The sequence below is a fragment of the Budorcas taxicolor genome, chromosome 17, assembly GCF_023091745.1.
Source record: "Budorcas taxicolor isolate Tak-1 chromosome 17, Takin1.1, whole genome shotgun sequence".
Lineage (NCBI taxonomy): Eukaryota > Metazoa > Chordata > Mammalia > Artiodactyla > Bovidae > Budorcas > Budorcas taxicolor.
This window is the reverse complement of record NC_068926.1, coordinates 61,303,526-61,329,747: the sequence shown is the minus strand read 5'-3', so window position 1 is coordinate 61,329,747 and position 26,222 is coordinate 61,303,526. Positions and strand designations below refer to the sequence as shown.

The 26,222-nt window shown below is 53.5% G+C and overlaps 2 protein-coding genes and 1 non-coding gene across 4 annotated transcripts; 1 reads left to right on the top strand and 2 right to left on the bottom strand.

Moving 5' to 3' along the window:
* Positions 1–2,693: 2,693 nt before the first annotated feature.
* RITA1 (RBPJ interacting and tubulin associated 1) lies at positions 2,694–8,191 on the bottom strand. 2 transcript variants are annotated; one of them, XM_052654703.1, is made up of 4 exons: positions 7,926–8,191; positions 7,614–7,689; positions 6,601–6,966; positions 2,694–3,756 (listed from the first exon to the last, which is right to left on the bottom strand). In XM_052654703.1, the coding sequence occupies exons 3-4, from the start codon at positions 6,900–6,902 to the stop codon at positions 3,249–3,251; spliced, it is 810 nt and encodes a 269-aa protein (XP_052510663.1). In that variant the 5' UTR covers positions 6,903–6,966; positions 7,614–7,689; positions 7,926–8,191; the 3' UTR covers positions 2,694–3,248. The 2 variants fall into 2 exon arrangements, with proteins under 2 accessions (XP_052510663.1, XP_052510661.1); XM_052654701.1 differs by lacking the exon at positions 7,614–7,689 and having other exon boundaries at positions 7,926–8,190.
* Positions 8,192–8,471: 280 nt separating this feature from the next.
* Positions 8,472–26,125, top strand: DDX54 (DEAD-box helicase 54). Its single transcript, XM_052654612.1, has 20 exons — positions 8,472–8,656; positions 10,973–11,102; positions 12,094–12,164; positions 12,753–12,941; positions 13,285–13,334; positions 14,437–14,478; positions 14,605–14,700; positions 15,466–15,587; positions 15,712–15,773; positions 15,881–16,012; positions 17,268–17,478; positions 20,019–20,153; positions 20,784–21,014; positions 21,106–21,179; positions 21,784–21,987; positions 23,060–23,202; positions 23,296–23,409; positions 24,054–24,158; positions 24,429–24,541; positions 25,526–26,125. Exons 1-20 carry the CDS (start codon positions 8,483–8,485, stop codon positions 25,756–25,758), a joined length of 2,631 nt encoding a protein of 876 aa, XP_052510572.1. The 5' UTR covers positions 8,472–8,482; the 3' UTR covers positions 25,759–26,125.
* Positions 18,994–19,066, bottom strand: TRNAG-CCC (transfer RNA glycine (anticodon CCC)). The gene has a single exon. It is a non-coding gene; the product is annotated as a tRNA-Gly (tRNA).
* Positions 26,126–26,222: the final 97 nt, after the last annotated feature.

Below are 26,222 nucleotides of genomic sequence, written 5' to 3'. Positions count from 1 at the left end.
GTCCTCCCTTCGCGCTTGCCATAATCTAACCTCTCACTCAAGAGCCTGCCTGGGAAGCCCCTGGGATGGGGAGCCCCGTGGTTTATGATTTTAACGCTTTTTCAAAATTAAAAACCATTGTCAAGCACAGCCTACAGATAAACTTCATTTTCCCTGGGGCCCCTGGGTGGTGTGTCCACGCTGCAGATGCTTTGTCCATTGTCGGGGGCGGGGGGAGGGGGCGGAGAGGCGGTGGGGAACACCCCGGGCTGCACCCCTCTCTCCTGCCCGCCTCGGTCCCAGACCGGAAGTTGCCATGACTGCGACGGACACATCACCGGCCAGGACAGCTGGGTGTGGGTCATAGCCGTCCCCAAAGGCAGGCGGGGCGAGCAGAGAATTCTTAGAGGTACAGGGAGGGTTTCGAGCTGCCCTCAGTCCCTGCTCTGGGAATTACTTTGTTTCCAAATTTGCCCCCATTTAAAACTGTGAAAGCACAGGGTCAAAAACCTGCAACCTCACATTGGCCTTATTTGGTATCCAGGGGGGTCGAACAATGTATTTTTTAATTCACTTCTGGCATTAAAAAAAAAAAAAAAAAGAACCCAGAGGCTATTGCTTAGAAATGCCTTTTCTGGGGGAAAAAAAAAAAATCTTAGCATCCAGATAGCTTGGGCCTTATGCCCACAGATGGCAGAGACAGGTTGCCCCAGTCCCCACCACTCCCAAATGTCTTCCAGCCCTCACCGCCTCAGGGTCAGTTGCCTCTTTTCATCATACTTGGGCAGTCGCTTCCTTTTTTTTTAGTACAGTTTGGAGGAAAGAGGTACTTGTGGCCAATGTCTGTTAAAACATAGGGGGAGGGGATGAAGGCAAATTAGAATTTCAAGTAAAACTGAGGAGAGGAGGGTACTAATTCTGTTAGAGTTCAAGGAAATTTAAACATCCACGTTTAAAAAGCTGTGTTTGTGCTGAGAGCGCAGCTTGCTGGCTTCCCTCATGCCCCACCCGACTTGCGTAAGCATCTGTACATGCGCCCCTGGTCCTAGTCACCGTCGGCTCCTCCCACAGTTCCCCAGGAGTGTGTGCGCATCTTTTCCCCCAGTGTAGAGGTACAGAACCCAAGATGTGGCCTCCAGCTGGCCTGTCTGGAATATCCGTGCTTCCTGGAGGTGCGTCATGGGAAAATGGGCACAAGGAAAGGCCTGAAGCCTGGCCTCCACCCAACCCACTGGGATGCTGCGATTCTGGGTGCAACTCCATCAGGGCGAAGGTGTTGCTGTTCTTCCTAAGGGGCCTGACCCAGGACAGTGCAGAGCAGGGAAAGGTGGGCCCTGACCAGTTAGGGCTCCATCCTGAGTGCTCTCCAGGTGCCATGTGTAATTTTGTATTCTTACTGTAATTTTGTATTCTTATTCAATTTGGCAAAGTCCAATAATTGTGGATTTTGCTTTTTGTTTTTAAGAGCTTTGGTGTTGTAGTTCAGTCGCTAAGTCGTGTCCAACTCTTTGTGACCCCATGGACAGCAGCACGCCAGCCTTCCCTGTCCATCACCAACTCCTGAAGCTTGCTCAAACTCATGTCCATTGAGTAGGTGATGCCACCCAACCAACTCACCCTCCATTGCTCTCTTCTTCTGCCTTCAGTCTTTCCCAGCATCAGGGTCTTTTCCAATGAGTCAGTTCTTCGTATCAGGTGGACAACGCATTGGAGTTCCAACTTCAACATCAGTCCTTCCAATGAATAGTCAGGATTGATTTTAGGATTGACTGGTTTGATCTCCTTGCAGTCCAAGGGACTCTCAAGAGTCTTCTCCAACACCACAGTTCAAAAGCATCAGTTTTTCGGTGCTCAGCTTTCTTTATAGTCCAATTCTCACATCCATACATGACTGCTGGAGAAACCATAGCTTTGACTAGATGGACCTTTGTTGGCAAAGTGATGTCTCTCCTTTTTAATATGCTGTCTAGGTTTGTCATAACTTTTCTTCCAAGGAGCAGCTTGTTTCTTCCAATCCTTTAATTTCATGGCTGCAGTCACTGTCCAAAGTGATTCTGGAGCCCAAGAAAATAAAATCTGTCACTGCTTCCACTTTTCCTCCCTGTGCCATGAAGTGATGGGACTGGTTGCCATGATCTTAGCTTTTTCAAATGCTAAGTTTAAGCCAGCTTTTTCACTCTCCTCTTTTGCCCTCCTCAAGAAGCTCTTTAGTTCCTCTTCCCTTTCTGCCAGTGGTATCATCTGCATATCTGAGGTTATTGATATTACCCCTGGCAATCTTGATTCCAACTTGTGATTTATCCAGCCTGGCATTTCGCATGATGTACTCTGTATATAAGTTAAATTAGCAGGGTGACAATATACAGCCTTGTCATACTCTTTTCCCAATTTTGAACCAGTCAATTGTTCCACATCCAGTCTTAGCTATTGCTTCTTGACCTGCATTTTTAAAGGTAGGAAATGTACATCAGATATATGTTTATATATCTGATTTCAAAACAACTGTAGCCCATATTCTGAATTCAGGAAGAACCAGCCAACCCACCAATTAGTGGCATTAGCTAGAAGCCCATGATGGGAGGAGGATCAGTTGCCCCACTGCCACGGTCGTGACTGCGACATTATTAATTTTGTTACTTAAATCAATTCAGGCCTAACACTGGTCTTTACCTTATGGGGAAAAAAGAAATTAACAAAACTCATGGCTTCGATGAGCTACCGGTATATTTAATACATGAAAATAAATACATGACTACTAAAATTTTTAAATGTCCACTCACATACCACCCAGATCCTCGCGTTCCCCGCTGGTCCACACATGGTGCCTGGGAAAATTCCTGAGGCCTCCAGACTCAGCTGGAAACTTATCCTGAGCAAGAGCTTGGCTTGAAGGGAGGAAGAGCCCTCCAGGTTGGCAATCACACTATTTATTCACACTTGGCGGTGAGACAATGTTGTGGGTGTGATGGAGGAGGTGGGGGCCCTCCTGGGGGACACCCCCTGGGTTGGCACTGATACGCCGTGTGGCCATGACAGGACTGGACACGGGTATGTCAGGGTTGACCCTCCAGTCCATATCAGTGGGGAAAGCAGGGAGCAACCAGAGGTGGTCAGAGGGGGGGCACTGCCCACCATTGCTCTGTCTGTCCCCGGGAGGGCTCCACCAATGCCTTGTGGTCTCCCCAGAGGCCTGCCCAGCAGCGCCATTCTCTGAAACTCTGCCCCTCGCTGTGACCCCATGGGCACACCTACAGAAAGGACCAAGAAACTCATTTCCAAGGGGGCTTTGTTTTCTGGGTAGCCCTACCTTGTCGGGGGGTAGTTGGCACTGAAACACTGACTGAACGAGCCCTGGGAGTCACCAGGGGGCTCCGGAAGGTCACCCCTGATGGGGCAGGCCAGGGATCTCGGGGCCCATTTGTGCAGGGGCTACTGGCGGGTGGGCGACCTGTGCTGGGGACATCAAGGTGGGTGAGGGAGTGGGAACACTCCCGCCTCAGAGGGCTTGGAGTGTCTAACCCATCCACGGACAGCCTCCGGGAGCTGGCCACTACCCTGTGCTCTGTCTTTGAGAGGTCAGCTGGGTGAATGGCCCGCACTGGAGTCTCCCTGGGGCGGGGAGTATGGCTGCCCCTAGGGGTAGCTGGGGGTGTCCAGAAGAGGGCGTGGAGCTTTGCAGCATCACCTCTCGCCATCAACTTGGCCTCCCAGCCGGCGCCCTCCGGTCGGGAGCCAAAGAGAGACTCGTCGCAGTAAGAAGGAGTGTGGCTGATCAGTCTGGGAAGGGAAGAGAAACAATGAGCTGGGGAAATAAGCCTTGTAAACTTTCTCACCCCCCCACCCCCCACCCCTAGGCAAGCCCCTGCAGCAGCAGATGATTGCCTGTAGATCCCAGAAGTACCCACAGGGAAGCCACAGCCCTCAAGTACCACTATTCCCAACTCTTACTATTTTTCCCCTGCAGAGCATCCAGTCCCCCTGCATCCTCCCCACCCCATCCTGGGCATGTGCCCAATTGGTCTAGTCCAGGTCAATTTGCATACCCCATCCTCCTGACCACACTGATTGGCTCAAGACTAACCACATCCATCCTGCCCAATGGGAGTCTCCCTTAGAAACTTTGCGTTAACTACTAGGAGAGAGATGTCTTTCTTCCACTGAGTGCTGAAGAACAGGCAGGAAGGATATAAGGGCAAAAGAGCTGGTGGCCATCTCACCTGGAATGTGTGTGGGAAAGAATCCCAACAACATTTTGAGCCCCTGTTATATGAGCCCCATGCCCTTTGTCTGCTGAGGCACGTTTAGCTTGTTTGCAAGTCCAATCCTTATGTTATTTGCAACCAACATTAATATAACCTTAGTCTTCAGAGCGTTCACTTTTTCTTTTAACTCACCACTTCACCCTTTTCCTAGTGGCCCTGTCAGCCAAACCCTCTGCAGTCATGTGGCCCTTCTAACTGTATCTGAAATTGTACAGCCAAGCACCTGGCATGTAGAGGGTGCTGTGACCTGGCCACACCACCAGAGTAGCTTTTAAAATTTTTGAATATTTACTCAGGGTTTTTCATGTATAGGCCCAGGACTCAGCTTGTCACTTGTGTTATCTCATTATTTCTCATAAAACCCACAGGATGGCAATATGATAATCCCATTTTATAGACAAGAAAACAGAGGCACAGGGAGGATAACAAGGCAGGTATAGATAAGATTCAAATCCAGCCCCCCACTCAAGGGCTCAAGCTCCTGATCACTAAGCCAGACTTAAATGCCTTCAAGGCCTCTCACTTTTAACTAGATTCATTCAGCATTTTTTTTAAATTAATCTCACAAATATTCATGGCATATCTATGAGGTGTGAGGTCCATGACTTTCGGCCAGAACTAAAAGTGCTCCCCATTCCCAAACTTCAAGTCTTTGAAAAGTCAACGTTTTGGCCACTTGATTTAGCTGTTCAAACCCAGATTTGGTTGATACCTATACCTGTCTGGTACCAAAGTTTCTGCTTAATAGCATCTCTACCTCTTATGCACCTTCTAACTTGACACCCTCTACCTGTCAGCATCCAGCACAAAGTTCCAACCTCCAGGAGAGCATGAGGTTGACTGTTGCCTTCCTGTCATGGACTTCTGTTAATGCAGCCTACAGTGAACTCAGCACTTTCAGCCATGTTGTAGATGTCAGTGCTGCTATGTCAACCTGAGCCTGCCCTGTGCTCCATGGGAACTGTCAAGTAGACATGACAATAATGGGGTCTTGCTTTTATCTCTGTTCAATTTTATCTCCTTAAATAGGAACTATTCCCACTCTCAATTAGTGATGTGCCTTTTGGCTCAGAATAGATCCCAAATAGGACTGGCTAGTTATTAAGGACTGAATTGCCTCCTCCCAAGATTTGTGTTGAATTAAATTAAGGTTAAATGAGGCCATGGGCTTCCCTGGTGACTCACTGGTAAAGAATCTGCCTGCGATGCAGGAGACTTGGGTTTGATCCCTGGGTCAGGAAGATCCCCTGGAGGAGGGAATAGCAACCCACTCTAGTCCTCTTGCCTGGAGAATTCCATGGACAGAGGAGCCTGGCAGGCTACAGTCCATGGGGTCGCAAAGAGCTGGACACGACTGAACAACTAACACACACGCAAATGAGGCCACAAAGGTGAGGCTCTAATCCAATAGGATTTGTGTCCTTATAAGAAGAGGAAGAGGCACCAAGAGTGTACACACTCAGAGAAAAGTCCATGTGAGGACCCAGGGAATAGCTGGCCATCTGCAACCCAAGGACAGACTTCAGGAGAAACCAACCCTGCTGGCATCTTGACCTTGGACTTTAAGCTTCCATAACTGTGCAAAATCAAACTTATGCTGTTTAAGTCTATAGTATTTTGTTATATATAACAAACCTGATTGACTAATATACTAGTCTTCCATATCTCTGTTCAAGACACTGATGACAATCAATAAGATAATTCATTGAAATAATCTAAATAATCCCTACAAAAATAACCACTGGTATTAGATTCCATTTTTCTAACATGTTGGTGAAAATGAAGCAAGAACCATTTTCAAAATGACTTGCTTCAGTTTGGAATCACCATATCTATGTCATTTGATGGATCAACCACACTAATAATCTTATGCAAATTGTTCTGTGATTTTGGATAAATCAAGGGCTTCCCTGGTGGCTCAGAAGGTAAAGAATCCTCCTGCAGTACAGCAGAGCCAGGTTCAATCCCTGGTTTGGAAAGATCCCCTGGAGAAGGAAATGGCAACCCATTCCACTATTCCTGCCTGGAAAACTCCACGGACAGAGGAGCCTGGCAGGCTACAGTATATGGGGTAGCAAAGAGTTGGACACAACTGAGCGACTAACACTCTCTTTCTCTGTTGGACAAATCACCTCACCCCTCTGGGCCTCAGAAGTCCAGTCTAATGCCATTACCATTTATTTATTCCTGAGTGTCAGGTAACTGTGCCAACCACTGTACATGTCAAATCCCCTTAAGTCTTCTCAATAATCCCACTGGGTCCCACCTTCCACTGTGAGGAAACGGGCTCAGAGAGGTCAAATTGCTCACCCAAGGTTACACAGCAGATGAATGGCAGGGAATCTTCCTATCCTATTACCTGTATTTGTTCTTCTTCCTTGGTGTGAGGGTTGGGGTGCTGCCACTGGAGGAGGTGGACTCACAGCTCCCATTGGCCCCCAAGGCCTGAGACACCCCTATCCCCACTCCTCTGGTTCTGTTGGCCTTCTTCATCCACGGTGGGTCAAAGTCTGGTGGTGCGGGCCGGGTGCCTGCAGGGCTGCCAAACAAAGTCTCATCCACGTATGATGGCCTAACCTTGACCCGGTAGCCACTCCGGCCACAGTGCTGAACTTGGAGGGTCTGCATCCCGCTGATGGCCATCTCCACCGGGGTCTTCATGCTCTCCGTAGTCCTGAGTGACAGCAGGGGTGCTCTGCTTGCCAGGCCCTACATTCAGGGCTCCCTGTGAAAAGGGGTCAGGGTAGCAACCATCTGTCATCAGAAAAGACTGGCAATCACTTAAGGGCCCGTCCCCAGGGCAAAAAGGTCACATTCTCCCTCAACCAGTCTTCCTCAAAGGGGAGCTGCCAATCCCAGGGAACATTTCAGAAATTTGACAATTTTCGAGTTGTTGTAATGAAGGGGTGGGCGTCCCTGGTAGCTCAGATGGTAAAGAATCCACCTGCAATGTGGGAGACCTGGGTTTGATCCCTGGGTTGGGAAGATTCCCTGGAGGAGGACATGGCAACCCACTCCAGTATTTTTGCCTGGAGAATCCCCATGGACAGAGGAGCCTGGTGGGCTACGGTTCATGGATTCGCAGAGTTAGGCACGACTGAGTGAGTGAGCACACAGAAATCACGGGGACAGGGGTGCTACAGATGAATATTTAATGAGTAAATACGCATTCCTAGCATACTGGTGTGTGTTCAGTCAATATTTATAGAACACTAGGGGGATGAACAAGAGGTTTGGGCCTCTGCCTATTCTGGCACCACACAGAAAATCAACTATGCTGATGAGGGATGGGGGAAACAGGGCAGGTTTCTATATCTTGTACACATTTTTCGGGCAGAAATAATAACCAGCATTGATCGATCCCAAGCCTACCTCCTGCAAAGAGCTTTACAAGCATTGTCTCATTTCATCCTCTCAACACTCCTGTGAGGTAGCTTCTATTATGTTCCTACAGATGACAAAACTGAGGCTTCAAAAGGTGAAGTTGCAAGTGTCAGTCACACCTATAACGCTAAAACAGTGGAAATTGAATTTGAACCTGATTAAGGGTCTAAAGCTCCTGCACTTAACCATTCTCCTACTAGGGGATCACACCCAGTCCTCCAGCTGCCCCTCATTCACTGATGCCCAAGTCCACGTCCCGGAGATGTCCGATGTGCCCGCATTATCGAGTTATTTTCCTACCTGAGCATCTTGGTTCGCTGACGTCGGTCGTTACCGTCAGCGTCCCCTGCTCCCAGGCCTGGACTCCTTTGTGGGGCGCTCGGGCATCGGAGGCGCGCGCCGGACATCCGAATCGGCAGCTCTGAATCCCGGGAGCCCGCGACTCCGGGAAGTTCCAAGGCCGCCCCCAGCCCCAACCCCAGACCGGGGTACGGGGCGGAACGACTCAGAGCTGGCAGCCGGGCCCTAGCGACGTGTGTTCCGCGCGCGCACACGCGCGTCAAACAGCAACCCGTGAGTGACAGGATGGGGCGGGGCGGCCGGAACCATTTACTCCTCGGGGGTGAGTTAAGGCCCCCGATTCCGGACGCCCCCCGGAGTTCCCCAAAGCTTCGGAAGGGGTACCTTCCGCGCCAGCGAGGGGAGTGTGTGCGTGCATGTGGATCAAGCCCCTGGAGGCAGCAGAAGGAGCAGGAACGCAGCCGGGGCCGCGTGGAGGCGTCCCCCGTGCCCCCGCCGCGCTGTTGGTACGTCCCTACGGGCTCCGCCCCCTCCCATTTCCCGGCGCCGGGGCCCGCATGGCTGCCGGCACGCGCCCGGCGGCCGCACCGCGGTCCAGAGCTACCATGGCCCAGTGGAAGAAGAAGAAGGGGCTCCGGAAGCGCCGGGGTGCGGCGTCCCAGTCCCGCAGCAGCGACTCGGAGGACGGCGAGTTTGAGATCCAGGCAGAAGATGACGCCCGGGCCCAGAAGGTAGGGAGCGCAGGGCTGGGATACACGTCGGAACCCGAGCCCCGGCTCCGCGCGGTGCCCGGCAGTTCCCCCAGCTGGGGAGCGGGCACGGCTGAGGATGGGGAGAGATCGGCTGGCCGGGGGATCAAGGCAGGACCTCCGGCCTGAGCACGTGTCCCAGGACCCTCCACACCTGGGGTCTAGACTCCCGAAGCCTCTGTGTTGGGTAAGCTCCGGGCCTGCGGGCCTTCCTGGCTGACGCTTGGTCTAGCGCTTCTCATTGGCTTCTTCCTGGCCATCGGGGGCGGGTCCTGGTTTCCATTCGCCCAATGAAAAGTGCGGGTGCTGAACATTGGACTTTTGAGAGTTTGGGGGTTCTTCGGAAGACAAATTAGGAGAAGGCTGCCCCTCGTGGCTTTGAGACAGCGACGCCCCCAAACCTCTGGGAAACTAATAATAAGTTAAACTCGCGTCTATTGATCACTTACTGTGTGCAGGCTCCGTGCTAAAAGCCTTTATAAGCCTTATCATTTAATCCCCACATCAACCCTGCGAGCTAAGTGCTTATCCTCATTTTCCAGAGAGGGAAACAGAAGCCTGGAGGGGTGAAGGAACTTGACCAAAACCCCATAGCTTGTGAGTGGGAGAGCCAGGATTCAAATCCAGGACTGTATGGTTCCAGACCCTGTGCTATTTCCACTACTGAGTGCTAAGTTATGCAAATGGGGAGCGGGGCGAGGGGGGGGCGGGGGGGACAGGTGTGAGCCCCAGTGGAGCAAAAGAGCTACAGCCTGTTGTTTCTCACAGCCTTGTGCTTAGCGGATGTCTGGCACAGAGAAGACTCTGGGTATAATAGATGAATGAGTGGGCGTTTATATGAAGAGAGCCCTCTCTGCTCCTCAGAAGTAGGGACCAGATGGGGACCTTATTCCATCTCAACCGAGCCTCACACAGTAGGTTCTCTATAACTAGGGACCAAGGCACAGCCATGTGTTCAACACCTTGTACTGGCTGTGGGGGAGTACACATGGGAGAAATTGCTTAATCTGTCTGTGTGTGCCTCAACTTCTGCACATGCAGAAAGTAGTTGAGTCTGTGTGCCTCAAACACTGTGGAAAGGAGGAATGACAGTGCTCAGACATTCTGCTCTTCGGTAAATGTTGCTGGGGCACCAGTGTGTTAAAAGGCACTTTGTCATCATGTGTCTAGAGCAGGGGTAGGTTGGCAAACTTTCCCTGTAAAGGACCAAATGGTAAATAGTTTAGGCTTTGCAGGGTCATATAAGGTCATACAACTGTCTTCTTTGATTTTGCTACAACCTTTTAAGATTTAAAAATCATTCTTATCTCGGGGACTGTACAAGACAGGTGCAGCTCTGACCTAGAGCGTTGTGTTGGACCATAGAGGGGCACACAGGAAGGAATATAGACTCTGAAGCCAGGGTTCATATCCCTTACTGGCTGTGTGACTTTGCCAGGTCACTTCACCTCTCTGTGTGTCAGTTTCCTTCTCTGTAAACAGACTAAATAATAATAGCTGCTTGACAGTGTTGTTGTGAGGAGTGAATTAATTTATATGAACGCTCAGCACAGCACCTGGCTTATAGTAAGTGCCATATAAGTTTTAGCCATTATTATGAGTTAGTATTTTTATAAATGTTATTTCTGAGAGGAAGAAGACAGTGCTGTAGTCCAAGAAGGCTCCCGGAGGAGGTGTCTGGGTATGCTTTAATTGTGCTAGAACAAGTGGGTGGCAGAGAGAGGAAGCCAGGAATGAGAGAGACCAGATCTGGGGAGGGGTGATGGATCAGAAAGGGGCTGAGGGAGACGGGTGCAGGACAGACTGGAAAAGTCTGGTACCTCATTCATAATAGATGTTTCGATTGGCTTCCCAAAGTTTTGAGGGCTCTGAATAACTGGTCTGGATGATAATGATGGTGGTGCCATCATCTGGGCACTGTCCTAAGATTTACACATACCCATTTGGTCTTCCCAGCACCCTGTAAGGCATATGCTCTTTTCATCCCCGTTTTCGTGATTGGGGAACACAGGCTATGGGCGAGGAAGTCCCAGGCCTGAGGTCTCACAGCCGCAAGTGACAGAGATGAGACTGAAACACAGGCAGTCTATCTGCAGAGCCTACTCTCAGACCCGCTGCCCTGTCTTCGTCCAGTCAAAGGAGAGCCCTTTAGCAGAGAAGTCACGTGATCTCACAGGAGCATCAGCACCTTGAATGAGGGCAGGTTGGAGGGGCCTGGCAGCAGGACAGCCTCCTTCCCTGCCCCCAGTGGTCTGACTGTACCTGGAGTGATGCTGCCTCTCTGTTGCTCCCTCCCAGCTGGGACCTGGTAGACCCCTACCCACTTTCCCCACCTCGGAATGCACCTCGGACATGGAGCCAGACACGCGGGAGATGGTGCGAGCTCAGAACAAGAAGAAGAAGAAATCAGGAGGCTTCCAGTCCATGGGTGGGTGAGCCAGGCATCTGGGAACTTGGGTGGGGGGAGCCACAGGGGGTCATCATGGCCTCCATGATCTGTTCCAGACTCTGCACTGTGGTAGGCTTGGGTGGATGGACGCAGCAGATAATCTCCAAGCCAGTCACGGCCTTCTTATGTGGGCAGTGGGCCTGACAGAAGAGAGAACAGTTAGGGCAAGACTTTGGGTGATGCTGTTGCAGGAACAGGCAAAGATATCTGGGGGTTGAATGGTAATTAGACATGTGTAAAAGCCAAAAAACACTGTAAGCTAAGTTAAAGTAAATGTTATATTGGAATGTATTTGCAACTGTGGGACAAAGAGCTAATAACCTTAATATATACAGAGCTTTTATAAATCAATAAGAAAAAGACAGTCACCCAGATAGAGAACTGGGCAAAGAAACAAGTCATCTCCTCCTGTCCCTAAATACTTCCCACCTGCCTCTAAGAGATGCAGGACCTCCTCCGCCTAAAACAAACCCAGTTCCTCAGTGTCATCCCAGGCCCCGTCAGTGTTCAGACCCCCATTGTCTCACGGCTTTATGTATGTACATATATATGTATTAGTTGCTTATCATGTCTGACTCTTTGTGATCCCATGGACTGTAGCCCACCAGGCTCCTCTGTCCATGGGAATCTCCAGGTGAGAGTACTAGAGTAGTAGCCATGCCCTCCTCCAGGGGATCTTCCAGACTTAGGGATTAAACCCAGATCTCCTTCACTGCAGGCAGATTCTTTACTGTCTGAGCCACCAGGGAAGCCCATGGCATTGAGTGTTCATGTCAGAACCCAAATGTAGTTCATACCCCACAATCAGTAAACTTGTCTTCTCAGTCTCTGTTAGTCCATCAGCTTTGTTCTATTGCTTTTTTTCCTTGCTGTTTATTTGTTTTTGAGACAGTCATTTGTCCCGTGTAGTTTTCAGCCATGTGTCATAGGGCCTTCTCCAGCCCCCTGGCCATTCCTGTGTCTTTCCCAGGCCTGAGCTACCCAGTCTTCAAAGGCATCATGAAGAAGGGCTACAAGGTGCCGACACCCATCCAGAGGAAGGTATGGGGGAGGGACACTGTTGCAGGTCAGAAGGAGGGGATGCCAACTCGACCCGTCCATCTGGCCTCTTGACATTCCACCCGTCACACCTGTTGTCCCCTCTTACTCTGGCCGAAGCCCCATGAGCTTGCCCATTCACAGGCGGAGAAAAGCCAGGCCCAGCAGGGCAGATGCTCGACTCGGGCCTCTTTGCCACTTAAGCTGCTCCTTGCTCAGTCCCTGCCCCGACAGCTTACAGACACCCCATCATCACCCACTGTCATCTCATGATAGTGTTGTCCTCAGACATTTAGTGGAGAGGGAGACAGCGTTTCTCTGGGGTCCTGAGGAGGAGGACCAGACGGGGAGGTAGAGCCTGGCTTAACTGGAAGAGAGGTGTCCCAAAGGTCGAAAGGGTTGGGGGTAACAGGCCGCTCACCCCTGGACCTGTGCACACGGGCTTTAACAAGAGTGGGAGCAGGGCTGGGAGACAGGCCCCGCCCCTTCCGCTGAGATGCCCCAGTTCTCCGCTGGGACTTGACGCTGTGGATCATGTGGTCGGTGGGTGCAGGAACTGATCCCTCCCCGGTCCCGTTCATTCCCCTGCAGACCATCCCAATGATCCTGGACGGCAAGGACGTGGTGGCCATGGCCCGGACGGGCAGCGGCAAGACCGCCTGCTTCCTCATCCCCATGTTCGAGCGGCTCAAGACCCACAGCGCCCAGACCGGGGCCCGCGCCCTCATCCTCTCGCCCACCCGAGAGCTGGCCCTGCAGACCATGAAGTTCACCAAGGAGGTGTGCCCGGGCAGGGGGACAGGGTGGCTAGACTGAGCTGGGACCAGTCAGCGAGGCCTCGGTGGGCGGGGTCAGCTCCCATCCTTACTCACGCTCAGTTGCTGAGTCGTATCCGACTCTTGGCGACCCCATGGACTATAACCCGCCAGGCTCCTCTGTCCATGGAATGTCGCAGGCAAAAATACTGGAACGGATAGCCATCTCCTTCTCCAGGGTATCTCCCCCAATCTGGGATCAAACCTTCATCTCCTGCCCTGGCAGGGGATTCTTTACCACCAAGCCACCAGGGGAGCTTCAGCTCCCATCACCAGCTCTGTCTCTCCCTCTCTCTGTCTCTCCGCAGCTTGGCAAGTTCACTGGCCTCAAGACTGCCCTGATCCTGGGTGGGGACAAGTAAGAGCCCCCTCGGTGCCCTGCATGGTGGCCCCCAAAGCAAGCCTGCCTGGGCCTCCCCATCAGATGGACAGAGCCCGTGCTGCTTGTTAATAACAGTAACATCTCCGCACGTTCCTGAAATACCAGGAAGGGGAAACATACAGTAAAATACCGAAAGAAATTTCCCACACAACTCAGACGCAGGTTCTGGTGTTCCTAAAGGAGAGCTGGAAGCACCAGGGTCACTCAAATGGGTTGCTTAGTTGTGTATGTTTTAATATGCTTGATTTGGGGCTGTTTCAGGTGGAATGCACACAAGTTTTTGGTAGCTCAAATTTACAAAACACTATACTTTTCCTGATGTGCTTATACCGTCCTTTTGAGGTAACAGGCACCACACCTGTTTTACAGATGAGCCAGCTGAGGAAGTGATAGGCCCAGAGAGCCACACGGTGGTCTGGAAGTAGAGCTACGATTAGAGTCCCTGCCCCTGTCCCACATTTTCTCCCTCAAAGGGCGGCCCCTTCTTTATTCTCAGGATGTCGCTGTCACCAGTCACTCTTGATTCTCACTGAAAGAGTGTTTCGCTTTTTAGTGCTCTTTTGCCTACATTATAATTTATTATCTCTGTTGCTGTGGTTGTCAGAAATACCTCCATAAGCTGGACCTGGCCCAGAATTCTGCCTCCAGGCTCCTACAGGTGTCCCGAGGTGTTTTCAGAGAACTAAAGTTAGGGATGTATGCTTAAACAGTTTGAGAACAAGGACATAGAGATCCAGGAAACCTGCTTCCAGGTGGAGCTGGGAGTTCCAGGGTTAGTTGCTAGGTGGTGCTGTGGGTCAAAGGTAGTTTTGTTTTGATCTGAACTGAGTGAATGAGATGGATTCTATGGTTGAGTCCTTCTCACTGGAGAACTTTGTTGTTATCAGACCTTTTGTATGTTTGAACTTACAGCCCTTGTCCCGGCAGTGGTTTTGGCTAGCATCTCAGCAATAGCTTTCCCCCAGTTCCAAGCCTGGGATCAAGGTGTGGGACTCATCTAGGCATTTGGAGATGGGAAGGGAGAGAGACAAAAGAAACCTATTCAATCAAGCTGACAGACACCCCCTCTTCTTCCTAGGATGGAAGACCAATTTGCAGCCTTGCACGAAAATCCCGACATGTGAGTTTGTGGGTTGGGGATGAGGCTCTGGGATCCCTTCCTCGACGGCCAGGGCTTGGGGAGTGAGAGGAGGGCTATGCTGGTGACCCTGGATCCGGATGACCTGGCCGGCACAACTACTTCCAGAATCATTGCTACCCCTGGGCGCCTGGTGCATGTGGCTGTGGAGATGAACCTGAAGCTGCAGTGTGTGGAGTACGTGGTATTCGACGAGGCTGACAGGTAAGGCTGCAGGAGCATTTCCGGGTACTTGTGTCAGGGTTGGCCAGGAGGGAGGGCTCTGCCAGGAGAGACCTACGCAGCCCAGACTGAAGCAGTGTTTCTCCAAAGTGGGCCACAGACTGCAGGTCATGTGAGAGCTGATGGGGCTCCCTGAACCAACAGTTCTCCTTTTGTATTAGGAATATTAAAAAGAACAGTAAAACAACAAACACATGATTTCAAAGAGATAAAAAGTAGCACAAGGCTGAGCACAGACTGGAGCCAGATAGGAGTGGGAGCTGATCCCAGCTCTCTGAACTTGGGCAAATCCCTGAGGGTCCGTGGGCCTTGGTGGTCTGCCTCAGTTACAAAGTGGGGATAAAATAGCGCGCACAGGGGAAGTTTTATTCATATAGAACCGTGCCTGTTCCCGAGTGAGGGCTGGTATCGTTTATTTGAACAAGGCCCTCCCTGGTGGTCCAGTGGTTAAGACTCTGCACTCCTAATTCAGGGAGCATGGGTTTGGTCCCCGGTCAGGGAACCAAGATCCTGGATGCTGCACAGCGCAGCTGAAACAAAACAAAACAAAGCATAACTGAGACCAGGCCCAGCGTACCAAGGTCATGACTGCTTAGGATAAGGTTGGCAAACAGAGAAAAAGTGACCTGGGTTACAGAAGCATCTGTCCAGGTGACAGCGATGAGGGCAGGATGACAGGTTTGGAACTCACTGGAATGGAAGCCCCTCTCCTGACCCTGCCCTGCCCTCTGCCCTCTGCCCTCCCAGGCTCTTTGAAATGGGCTTTGCAGAGCAGCTCCAGGAAATCATCAGCCGCCTCCCCGGGGGCCACCAGACTGTCCTGTTCTCTGCCACACTGCCCAAACTGCTGGTGGAGTTCGCACGAGCTGGTGAGGGGGCCGCAGGAGCGGGGCTGGGGGCTAGGAAACTCATCAGTACCTGGGGGGGGGGGGGGGGTGGGCAGTCTTGACTCTCAGCCACTCCCCGCCCATCATCCTCCATTGCCCACCTCAGGCCTGACGGAGCCCGTGCTCATCCGCTTAGATGTGGACTCTAAACTCAACGAGCAGCTCAAGGTGAGGCTCCGCCCGTGCCCCTCCGCCGGGCCCGCGGGGCCAGGAACCCACCCACCCCCACCCCAACCCTGACCCCGCGAGCCAACCCAAGTAACCTCTCTCCACAGACCTCCTTCTTCCTGGTGCGGGAGGATGCCAAGGCTGCGGTGCTGCTCCACCTGCTACGCAACGTGGTGCGGCCCCAGGACCAGACAGTCGTGTTTGTGGCCACCAAGCACCACGCGGAGTATCTCAGTGAGGTGAGCAGGGACGCCCCCAAACCCTCTTTCCTGTTGACGACCAACACCTACTCCAGCGCCAGCTCGGAGCTGCAGTTCCGGATTCGGCCACCAGGGAGCAGCACCAGAGCGGCACTTGGGCCTGGCCAGAGCTCTGCTTTTTTTAAAATTCTTTGAAGATGTTATGAAAAATTTCTGGAGAAGGAAAAGGCAACCCACTCCAGTATTCTTGCCTGGAGAATTCCATGGACCGAAGAGCCTGGTGGGCTACAGTCCATGGGGTTTCAGAGTCAGACACGACTAAAGTGACTGAATGCACACACAGACACACGCAGACACACAGAGACACAGATACACACATGAAAAATTTCAGACACGTACTGAAGTCAGAAAATAGCATAATGAACTCTCAGGTACTCAGTTATCAACTCACACCCAGTCTTGATTCATCTCTAATATTCGTCGCTCCATCCGGGGTATTTTGAAGTGTATCTCAGCTGTCGCATCATTTTTCTGTAGGTTTTTAGTATCCCCTGTGTTTCTTTTTTAAATTGAGAAATAACCTGCATGCCGTAAGCTGTATAAAGGGCCCTAATCTTACGTGAGCAGCTTGATGAACTTTTCTGCACGTGTATACCTGTCACCCTCCTGGGGAGGGAGTCCTCTAGCCCCCAAGGCTGCCCAGGCCCGAGTCAATGCAGCCACACCTGGGGTCCGTTATCTGAGGACGCAGTTCACTGGGTTTCACTCACATGACACACATTTAACGGTGCTTCCTCTGCATGGCTGCTGGAGTCACTCATGAATAAAACCAAAATCATCATTTTTAAAGAGCAGTTACCACTTTCACAGTGCTTCCTGTGTTGTGGGCCCTGTTCTCAGCACTGTGTGTATTAGCTCATTTAATCCTCTTAACAAAATTACAGAGAGGAAACGTGGTCTCGCCATTCTGCAGAAGAAAGTGAAGGCGCAGAGAGGTTAGGAAAGTTGGGCAAGGTCACACAGCCTGTTAGTGACTCAGGAGGAGACGTGTGTGTCTTACAGTAGCACTTGCAGCCTCCCTGAGGGAAACCTCTCTGCACGTGTCATTTTTTTGACACTCAAACCACCTTGCAGAGATGAGAGGTGATACGAGTCCCATTTATACTGATGAAGATACCAAACGGAGGTCACCTAGCTGAACTGGGTTTCAAACGGAGGGCACCCGACTCCAGAGCCCGTGGTCTTGCAACTGTGTCTAACCCCTCTCCCTCTCTCTGGCCTTCACTCTGAGCAGCTGCTGGCGACCCAGGGGGTGAGCTGTGCCCACATCTACAGCGCCCTGGACCAGACGGCCCGCAAGATTAATCTGGCCAGGTTCACGCACGGCAAGTGCTCCGCCCTCATCGTGACTGACCTGGCCGCCCGGGGCCTGGACATCCCACTGCTGGACAACGTCATCAATTACAGCTTCCCCGCCAAGGGCAAGCTCTTCCTGCACCGCGTGGGTAAGGAGCCCACGGCTGGACCGGACCCCAGCGGGGGCGCCAAGTCCCGGCAAGGACTGAGGGCGCAGGACTCGACTCCTGCCACTACTGGTGGGGAACCAAGGCCCAAGGAGGGGACCGATAAATCAGATTCTCTGGGGAGCGGATCTGTCAGGCGGCCTCAGACTCTTAAGGAGGTGATGCCTCCGAGTTTTCTGGGCTCCCCAGTCCTCTGCTTCTCTTTGCCTTCAGGATCCTTGATGATGCGACCCCTCTTCCCTACAGTTTTCTTCCTAAAACTCCTGGGGACCTTTGTAACCTTTGCACAGCTGCCTGACCTATCTGCCTCCTGCTCCATCAACTGCAGACAGGGTCTCCTGACTCCCTACTTTATCCAGGCAGCCTGTCAGGCCTGGCCAGCGCACCCAGGCCAACTCACTCCCACATATTGAAGGAAAATTTGAAAGTGGAGCAGGGCACCTAGAAGGCAGGACATCCCCCTCCTGGAAGTCCCCCACCCCCACTGGTGATGTGACGGCCACAGGTGCTCATCATATTAGGCGCTGGTCCAGGTGTTCCGCTTGCTTTTGGTCTTCACAACAACCCTGTGCAGTGGGTACCAGCCACACTGGCCCCATTTTACAGATGAGGAAACCGAGGCGGGGAGGTTCAGAACTAGCCAGGTGTCACACAGCTAGCAAAGCGGGGCGTCTGGGATTCTTTTTTTTCAAATTATGGTGAAATATACATAAACATGCAGTGATCATGTTAACCACTTTTAGCTGTAAGTTCAGTGGCATCAAGTATAGTCACTGTTGTGTAACCGGCACCCACCTTCTTTATCTAGAGCATCTTTGTCTTAACAAACTGAAACCCTGTACCCATTAATCTAATTCCTGCTTCCCCTTCTCCAGCCCCTCTTAACCATCAGCCTACTTGCTTTTTCCTTCTTTTAACTCATAAATATGTGCGTTATATTTTTAATACGAGTAAGTTAAGTAAGTTCGTGTGAGAGAAGCATCTGGTGGGCTGGTTTCTTTTAGTTGTCTTGCGTGAAATTGAACATTGTCGAATGGGTAAACTGGCCGCCTGTGGTGGGCTGCCCACGGGCGGACCTTTGGGGTGCAAGGGAGCCTCCACCTGGGTCTCCAGCCTTGTCTCCCCGTTGGCGGCTGCGTCCTGTACCCTTGATTCCGTTGCTTTGGGAGGGCTGGCCCTGCGCATCCCTTGAGGCATCTCAGAACCCCCAAAGGGAATTTCTTGTGTGCTACATGACCAGCAGTGTGAATCAGACCACCACAAACAAAATCTTCCAAACATGGTGACATGTGGTTTTTGCAAGATTCAGAAACAAGCCAAAGTGTCATGTTCTCCATGGATTTACTTAACACAAAAATAGAATCACACTGGATGTTCCTTTTTTAAACAGACTTATTTTTATTTGCTTACTTATTTGGCTGCGCTGGGTCTTGGTTGTGGCATGTGGGATCGTAAGTTGTGGTTCGTGAACTTTGAGCCGTGGTGCGTGGGATCTGGTTCCCTGGCCAGGGATTGAACCCAGGCCCCCTGCGTTGGGAGTGCAGAGTCTTAACCATTGGACCACCAGGGAAGCCCCCACACTGGCCATTCTTACCTGTAACCTTCTTACCTCTGTGTACAGCATGCGTGCTTTCCGTTCATCATCTAAACACCATTTTGTGACGGGTCGGCAAACTTTCTGTAAAGGGCCAGATGGTAAATATTTTAGGCTCTGGCGCTATGTAGTCTGTTACAGATCTCAGCCCTGGTAGCCTGAAGGCAGTCTCAGACAATATGTAAATGAAGGAATACAGCTGTGTGCTAATAAAACTTTATTTACACAGTTAGGCTAGGGCTGGATTTGGCCACAGACCGCAGTGTGTGGCCCCTTTCCTCAGCTGTATAGTACGCACCCCAGGTGGTCATCAGCTAATTAACTGACCCTCTGTCCTTACGTCTTTTAAGTGATTTCTGGTTTGCTGCTTTTCCAACAGAGGGAATAGGGGTCCCTGCGGTTGAATCTTTGCACCCTGGGTTATTTCTCTGGGAAAAATCACCCATAGTGGGGGATGCTTAAAGGCCTCTGATACCGATGAAAAGCAGTGTCTTGTGTCTATCTTTGTTTTAAATTTTATTGATTATTTGGCCACTTCGGGTCTCAGTTGTGGCACCCAGGGTCTTCAAAGCATCACATGGGATCTTTTGTTGCGGCTCACGGGCTTAGTTAGTTACTTTGTGGCATGTGGGATTTTAGTTCTCCGACCAGGGATCGCACCCATGTCCTCTGCATCTCAAGATGGATTCTTAACCATTGGACCGCCAGGGACGTTTTACTGCTAACCTCCCAGAGCACCATGTGGGCTCACAACCTCTCGGGCAGGTAGCCCCAGTGACTCTCACTGCCCTGCCCCCTTCTTAGGTGGGACACTGCTCAGTAAGATGGGGCCATGGCGTAGCTCCACCCTTAGGGCTGGGCATGTAGGACTCATGCTGGGCTTTGGGGTCCTTTGCCTTTGTCCCCGTCTGACCACCTTCCCCTGCAGGTCGCGTGGCCCGGGCCGGCCGAAGTGGCACGGCCTACTCCTTGGTGGCCCCCGACGAGGTCCCCTACCTGCTGGACCTACACCTGTTCCTGGGCCGTGCTCTGACCCTTGCCCGTCCCCCCGAGGAGCCCTCAGGTGAGTAGAAGCCGGAGCAGGACTGGGTCCCCCTGGAGTTCATGATGTGGACAGGGGGTGGAGGTGGGCCACGCTGTCCTGGCTTGGGATTTGACCCCAGGGGAAGATGTCTGTATTTGAAAGGCAGGTAAAGAGCCAGATAAGGGCTTCCCTGGTGGCTCAGGCTGTGAAGAATCTGCCTGCAATGCAGGAGACCTGGGTTCCATCCCTGGGTCAAGAAGATTCCCTGGAGAAAGGAATGGCAACCCACTCCGTAGTCTTGCTTGGAGAATCCCATGGACAGAGGAGTCTGGTGGGCTACAGTCCATGGGGTCGCAAAGAGTCAGACACGACTGAGCGACCAACACTTTCACTTGAAGAGTCAGATAGTAAACATCTTGGGCCCTGCAGGTCACCTGATGCCCAGCAGCTCCTCGTCTGTGCCCTTGTAGTGTGAAATTAGCCACAGACAACACAGACATGAGTAGAGGGGGGTGTGATCCATAAACCTGTATTTATAAAAACAGGCGGAGCCACTCGATAAGTGGTTTCCCTTGTGGGGCTAATTTTAGTGACTCAGGACCCAGAGCGGGGCTGGGGATGGGCCGCGGGCAGAGGACAGCCTCTGACCGGGGCTCCTGGCGGCGGCAGGCGTGGAAGGCGGGGACGGCGTACTGGGCCGGGTACCACAGGGCGTGGTGGATGACGAGGACTGCGGCCTGCGGACCAGCCTGGAGGCATCGTTGGAGCTGCGGGGCCTGAGCCGCGTGGCCGACAATGCCCAGCAGCAGTATGTACGCTCACGGCCGGCGCCCTCACCCGAGTCCATCAAGAGGGCCAAGGAGCTGGACCTCGCCGGGCTGGGCCTGCACCCCCTCTTCAGTGAGTCCCTGTCTCAGGCCGGTGTGGGGTGGAGACGGTGGACCCCGCAGAACCTACTGGACCTCACACCTCTCTCCCTCCCTCCTGCCAGGCTCTCGCTTCCAGCAGGAGGAGCTGCAGCGGCTCAGGCTGGTGGACAGCATCAGGAACTACCGCTCCCGGGCGGTGAGTGCGGGGCCCGGGTCTGGCTGAGCACCTGACCCCCCAGTGGGCCCCGAGCAGGGAATCCTCTCAATCCGCAGCTCTAGCTGTGCCAGCATCCCTAGAGCCAAGGTTCTGCTTCTTCCGGAGCCATCCCTGCTGGTGCACAGCACGTTTCCTAGGCCTTCCATACAGATGGGTAGACTGGGGCTCATAGAGGGCAGTGACATGTCCTAGGCCTGTTAGAGGAGCAGGCTTTCAATAGCTCTTATCTCCTGACTCCCATTGGGATGCCTCCCGTGTCTTTTGTCTATGGGAGATGCCCACAAAAGCGGGAGAGGCCTGCCAGCTGGCACCGGGAGGAGAGGAGCTGGAGACCCACATGGTCAAAAGCACTGGTTTGTGGTCCAGTGAACTTAGGTTGAAATCCCAGATCTAGTGTGTCCCAGCTGTGTGACCTTAGGCCTGTTACTCGCCTTCTCTGGGCCTCCCTCCGTAATTGTGAAAAGCCAGGAATGAGTGGAAGGGAACTGGGAGGAATACCAGAGAAAGCACACCAAGTGGGGGAGGCAGGAATTGGGGAGGAAGTGGCCAGTGGGTGAAGGCCTTGGGTGTCCCCCCACTACAGACCATCTTTGAGATCAACGCCTCCAGCCGCGACCTGAGCAGCCAGGTGATGCGCGCCAAGCGGGAGAAGGACCGCAAAGCCATCGCCAGCTTCCAGCGGGGACGGCAGGAGCGGCAGGAAGGCCCGGCGGGCCCAGCCCCGAGCCTCCCAGCACCGCAGGAGGAGCAGCCTGAGAAGGAGGAGGTGGCAGGAGAGAGTGTAGAGGTGCAGGCCCTACCCTGGGGACCCTGGAGTCTGGCCTGGGGTGGGGGAAAGGAGGGTCAAGTCCCAGCAGCCCGTGGGGCTGACCTCAGGGCTTTGAGCCATTACTAGGGGTGGAGGCAGTGAGTCCAGTCCCACCTCTGACATTTGGGGCAACCAGTGACCCAGCCCCAGCCTTCCTATCTACGGGATGGGGTTGTGGTCTCGTCCGCCATCCCTTGCCTGAAGCCCAGGGGGCCAGGTGTGTTTTAGGACTCAGAGTCTTTATGGTGGGTCCCTTGTGGATGACCTCACACTCTCAGCAGGGTCTGGGGTGTCACCGCCGTGAAATGCTTCAGTTTCCACAGTGCGCTGCGCTGGTACCCACGCGGAGGGGACAGACACAGCCTCTTGTTGGCTCAGGTTGGCTTTTGCTGCCAAGCGAATCAGGAAAGTTCATTTCTGGAACCTGGTAGACAAGGGCACTGCAGCCACGTGACCGCAGTACCCGGTCCTGGGTCCTCTGGGCAGATTGAAGATGGCACATGGAGCATTCCCACAGGCCCAGGTGGCCGTGTCGTTGTCATCATCGCCTGTCTCAGCCTGGGGTCTGGGCAGGTGGGAAGGGGCCTAGTTGGCAGTAGCGGAGGTTTGACTCGGGCAGGGTCAGGCACTAGGCCTTCGTGGCCAAAGGCAAGGCTGGGGAACCAGGGTGTCCCATTCACCTGGTGGGTAAGGCCCCAGGCCTGCTTTCTAATGCTTGATTTGGAGAAAGGGTCCAGGAGGCAAAAAATACACTTGAAGACCCCCGGACTAGTCCACGTCATAGAGAGCAAGGCCACCCAGAGAGGGATGGGGCTTTGGCTCAGTCATGAGACTAGGGGCCTGAGCTGGGCCTGGCACGTGGTGGGGCTCACCTTGGTCGGCATCCTGCCCACCCCCACCCTACCAGTCCTGCCTCTGCTGGTCCTCGGGTCCTGATGAGGGCACGGAGGGTCCCAGAAGCTCCTGGCCCTAGACCCCAGCTGGGCTGGCAGGTGGGGAGGCCAGTTTGCTCCCTGGGGGCTGCAGGTGACGCTGGGCCTCTGTCTACCAGGACGTCTTCACGGAAGTTGTCGGCCGGAAGCGGCAGCAGCCAGGACCCCACCGGGAAGCCAAGAGGCGGAGGGAGGAGGCCCGGCAGCGGGACCAGGCATTCTACATCCCCTACCGGCCCAAAGACTTCAACAGCGAGCGGGGGTGAGTGGCTGCTGGTCCTGGCCGGGGTGGAATAGGGTGGGCGTTTGGACCCCCCTCCCAGCCTCAGAGTGTCTCTCCACCCTCCCTCTTCAGCCTGCGCGTCGGTGGGGACGGGGGCGCCTTCGAGCAGCAGGTAGCTGGTGCAGTGCTGGACCTGATGGGAGATGAAGCCCAGAGCCTGACCAAGGGCCGGCAGCAGCTCAAGTGGTGAGTGAGCCAGCCGGCACACCCCTCCCATGCCCACCTGCCCTCCACTTGGTCCCCACGACAGGCGTGTGACCCCCTGACTGTCCTGACTCCCGTTTGATCCCCTAGAGCAGGAATTATGTCACCTCCCACCCCTCACTGGATCCTGCGGAGCACAGATCATGACCCCCCACCCACCAAGCCCATGTGGTCATGCCCTACAGGGGTCTTGACCCCATCTGCCCTTCTGAGGGGCTAGTCTTTCTAGACAGGGGCTCATGACCCAGTTTGCCCATTTGAACTCTGGTTCTGGAGAAGTTAGACTCAGACTCTGGTTCTGACTCAGTCCAGGGTCACAGTCAGGAGGTGGTAAAGTGAGGGGTTGGGAACCCCCCAGGGGGCCCATGCCCCTGACCCGGACTCCCAGGTTGGACTAATCCCCAGACACCCCCACGCTGTTTTTGGAGGCCTGGGATGCCAGGGAATGATGAGGAAGGTCAAGGAACAGGCCTTAACGGAGCACCTGCTGCATGCCGGACGCGGGCATGCGGCATGCCTCTTTCCTTGAATCCTCCAAACAACCCGATGAGGGGTCAGAGGGACACAGGCCTGGAGGGGAAGTGGGCCACCACCCTCTGCGGCACACCTCCCAACTCCTCCCACAGGGACCGTAAGAAGAAGCGGTTTGTGGGACAGTCAGGACAAGAGGACAAGAAAAAGATCAAGACCGAGAGTGGCCGCTACATCAGCAGCTCCTACAAGCGGGACCTGTATCCTGGAGGGCGGGACCAGAAGGGGCGGGGCCAAGCTCTTATCAGCACAACCACTCTTGGTAGGGTCAGGAAGGGGAGTGGCCTAGCTCAACCACCCCAGCTTCCTATAGGTGGTGGCTAGGGAGGGGGCGGGGTCGAGCGGATTCAACCACCAAAGCCCTTTTAGGTGAGTCCCGTGTCCTGGTTGGGGAGGGGAGCATGGTCACACCACAGGAGCGCCAAGGGCATCTCCATGCCGCAAGCAGCCTCCTTAATGCAGCCTGCCAGCTACCAAAAGTGGAAACAGAAACAGAAAATCGATGATCGTGACTCAGAAGAAGAAGAAACTTTTGACCGCCGCGGCCCAGAGCGAAGAGGTGGGAAGCGCGGCCGAGGGCAAGGTGAGCCCCGGGAGGGTCGTCCTTAAAATACAGGCTGCCAAGTAGTACATTTGGTCAACTCGGGTACTTGGTCCTCTTGGCGCGGCCTAGGTCCTTCAGCAGGTGACAGACTAAGGTGGGCAAGGGGTAAAGGAAAAGTGAAAGTGAAGTCGCACAGTCGTGTCTGACTCTTTGCCACCCCATGGGCTGTAGCCTACCAGGCTTCTCCATCCATGGGATTTTCCAGGAAGGAGTACTGGAGTGGGTTGCCATTTCCTTCCCCAGGGGATCTTCCCTACCCAGGGATCGAACCTGGGTGTCCCGCATTGTAGGCAGATGCTTTACCCTCTGAGCCACCAGGGAAGCCCTGGGCAAGGGGTAAAGGAGAGTGGGCTGGGACAAGCGCCTGACTGCTCCTGCCTGCTGCCACCACTTTGTTAAGTGACTATGGACAAGTCCCTTCTCCTCACTGACCTTCTCTGATTTCTCTCCTGCCAGGAAAAGGTTAAGCTACAGCCTAGAAAATACAGTCCATAGAGACAGGGATTGGAACCTGCCTGGCTCCCCAGTGCCCAGCCTAGAGGAGGTGCTGAAAAGCCTTTGTTGAGTGATTTCTGATTGTGATAGTTACACTTAGGAGGCCTTACTGTGAACCAGGCCTTGTTCTGAACACTGCACACATAATAACTCATTTACGTCTCTCTGGGACCTTGGAGGAAGATGCTATTCATAATTCACAGGCGGGGAAACTGAGGCACAGAGAAGTTATGTCATTGTCCATGAGGTCACAGCTGGGATTTGCACCCAGCAGTTTGGGCTAGAGGGTCCATGTTGTTGCCCATTACAGTAGACGACTTAAGCCTTATTCAGCAGTTACCACCTGCCAGGTGTTGGGGCTTGAACACAGAATGGGAGTGGGGATGGGAACACCTGGGAGGCTTCTGGGAGGAGAAGACATTGGGAGTTGACCCAAAAGCTGAGCTCCTGGCATCTCTGTCCCGGCAGGTGCATCCCAGCTCCGCACCCCTGGCACCGCCGCGGGCCGCGTGCGCTCAGAGCTCAAGACCAAGCAGCAGATCCTGAAGCAGCGGCGCCGAGCCCAGAAGATGCGCTTCCTGCAGCGTGGGGGCCTGAAGCAGCTCTCTGCCCGCAACCGGCGCTGCGCCCAGGAGCTGCAGCAGGGCGCCTTTGGCCGGGGTGCCCCTTCCAAGAAGGGCAAGATGAGGAAGAGGATGTAAGAAGGTGACGCAGCCCTGCAATTCCTCAGTTGGTCCAGGCATGGGCATCAGCAGCGTTCCCTGTGTACTGCTGTGTGCCTGGCCCTGAGTTGGGTGCTGGGGGAGCTCCCTTGGTCCATGCAAAGGAGTGCTGCACAGCCACAGAGGGGCATCAGCTGCCTCTGCCTAAGACAGGGCACATTTGAGTAGGGTGTTGAAGGGTTCATAGGAGTTTGCCAGGTAGGCCACAACCTGAGCTTGCACCTCAGCCGCTGCTGCTTTTCGTGTGTTCCAGATTCAGAGGTGGTGTCCCCATGGGTTTGAGCCCTGAGTGCCTGAGGCCCAGTGATGTATTTTTAATGTAATAAACCTTTATTGAGCACCTCCAGTGGACCAGGAGCACAGTCTGCTTGAGTTGGAAGGGACAGACCAGGGTGCTGGAATTCCAGCTGGAGTGCCGATGAGACGAGAGCTTGTGGGTGGGT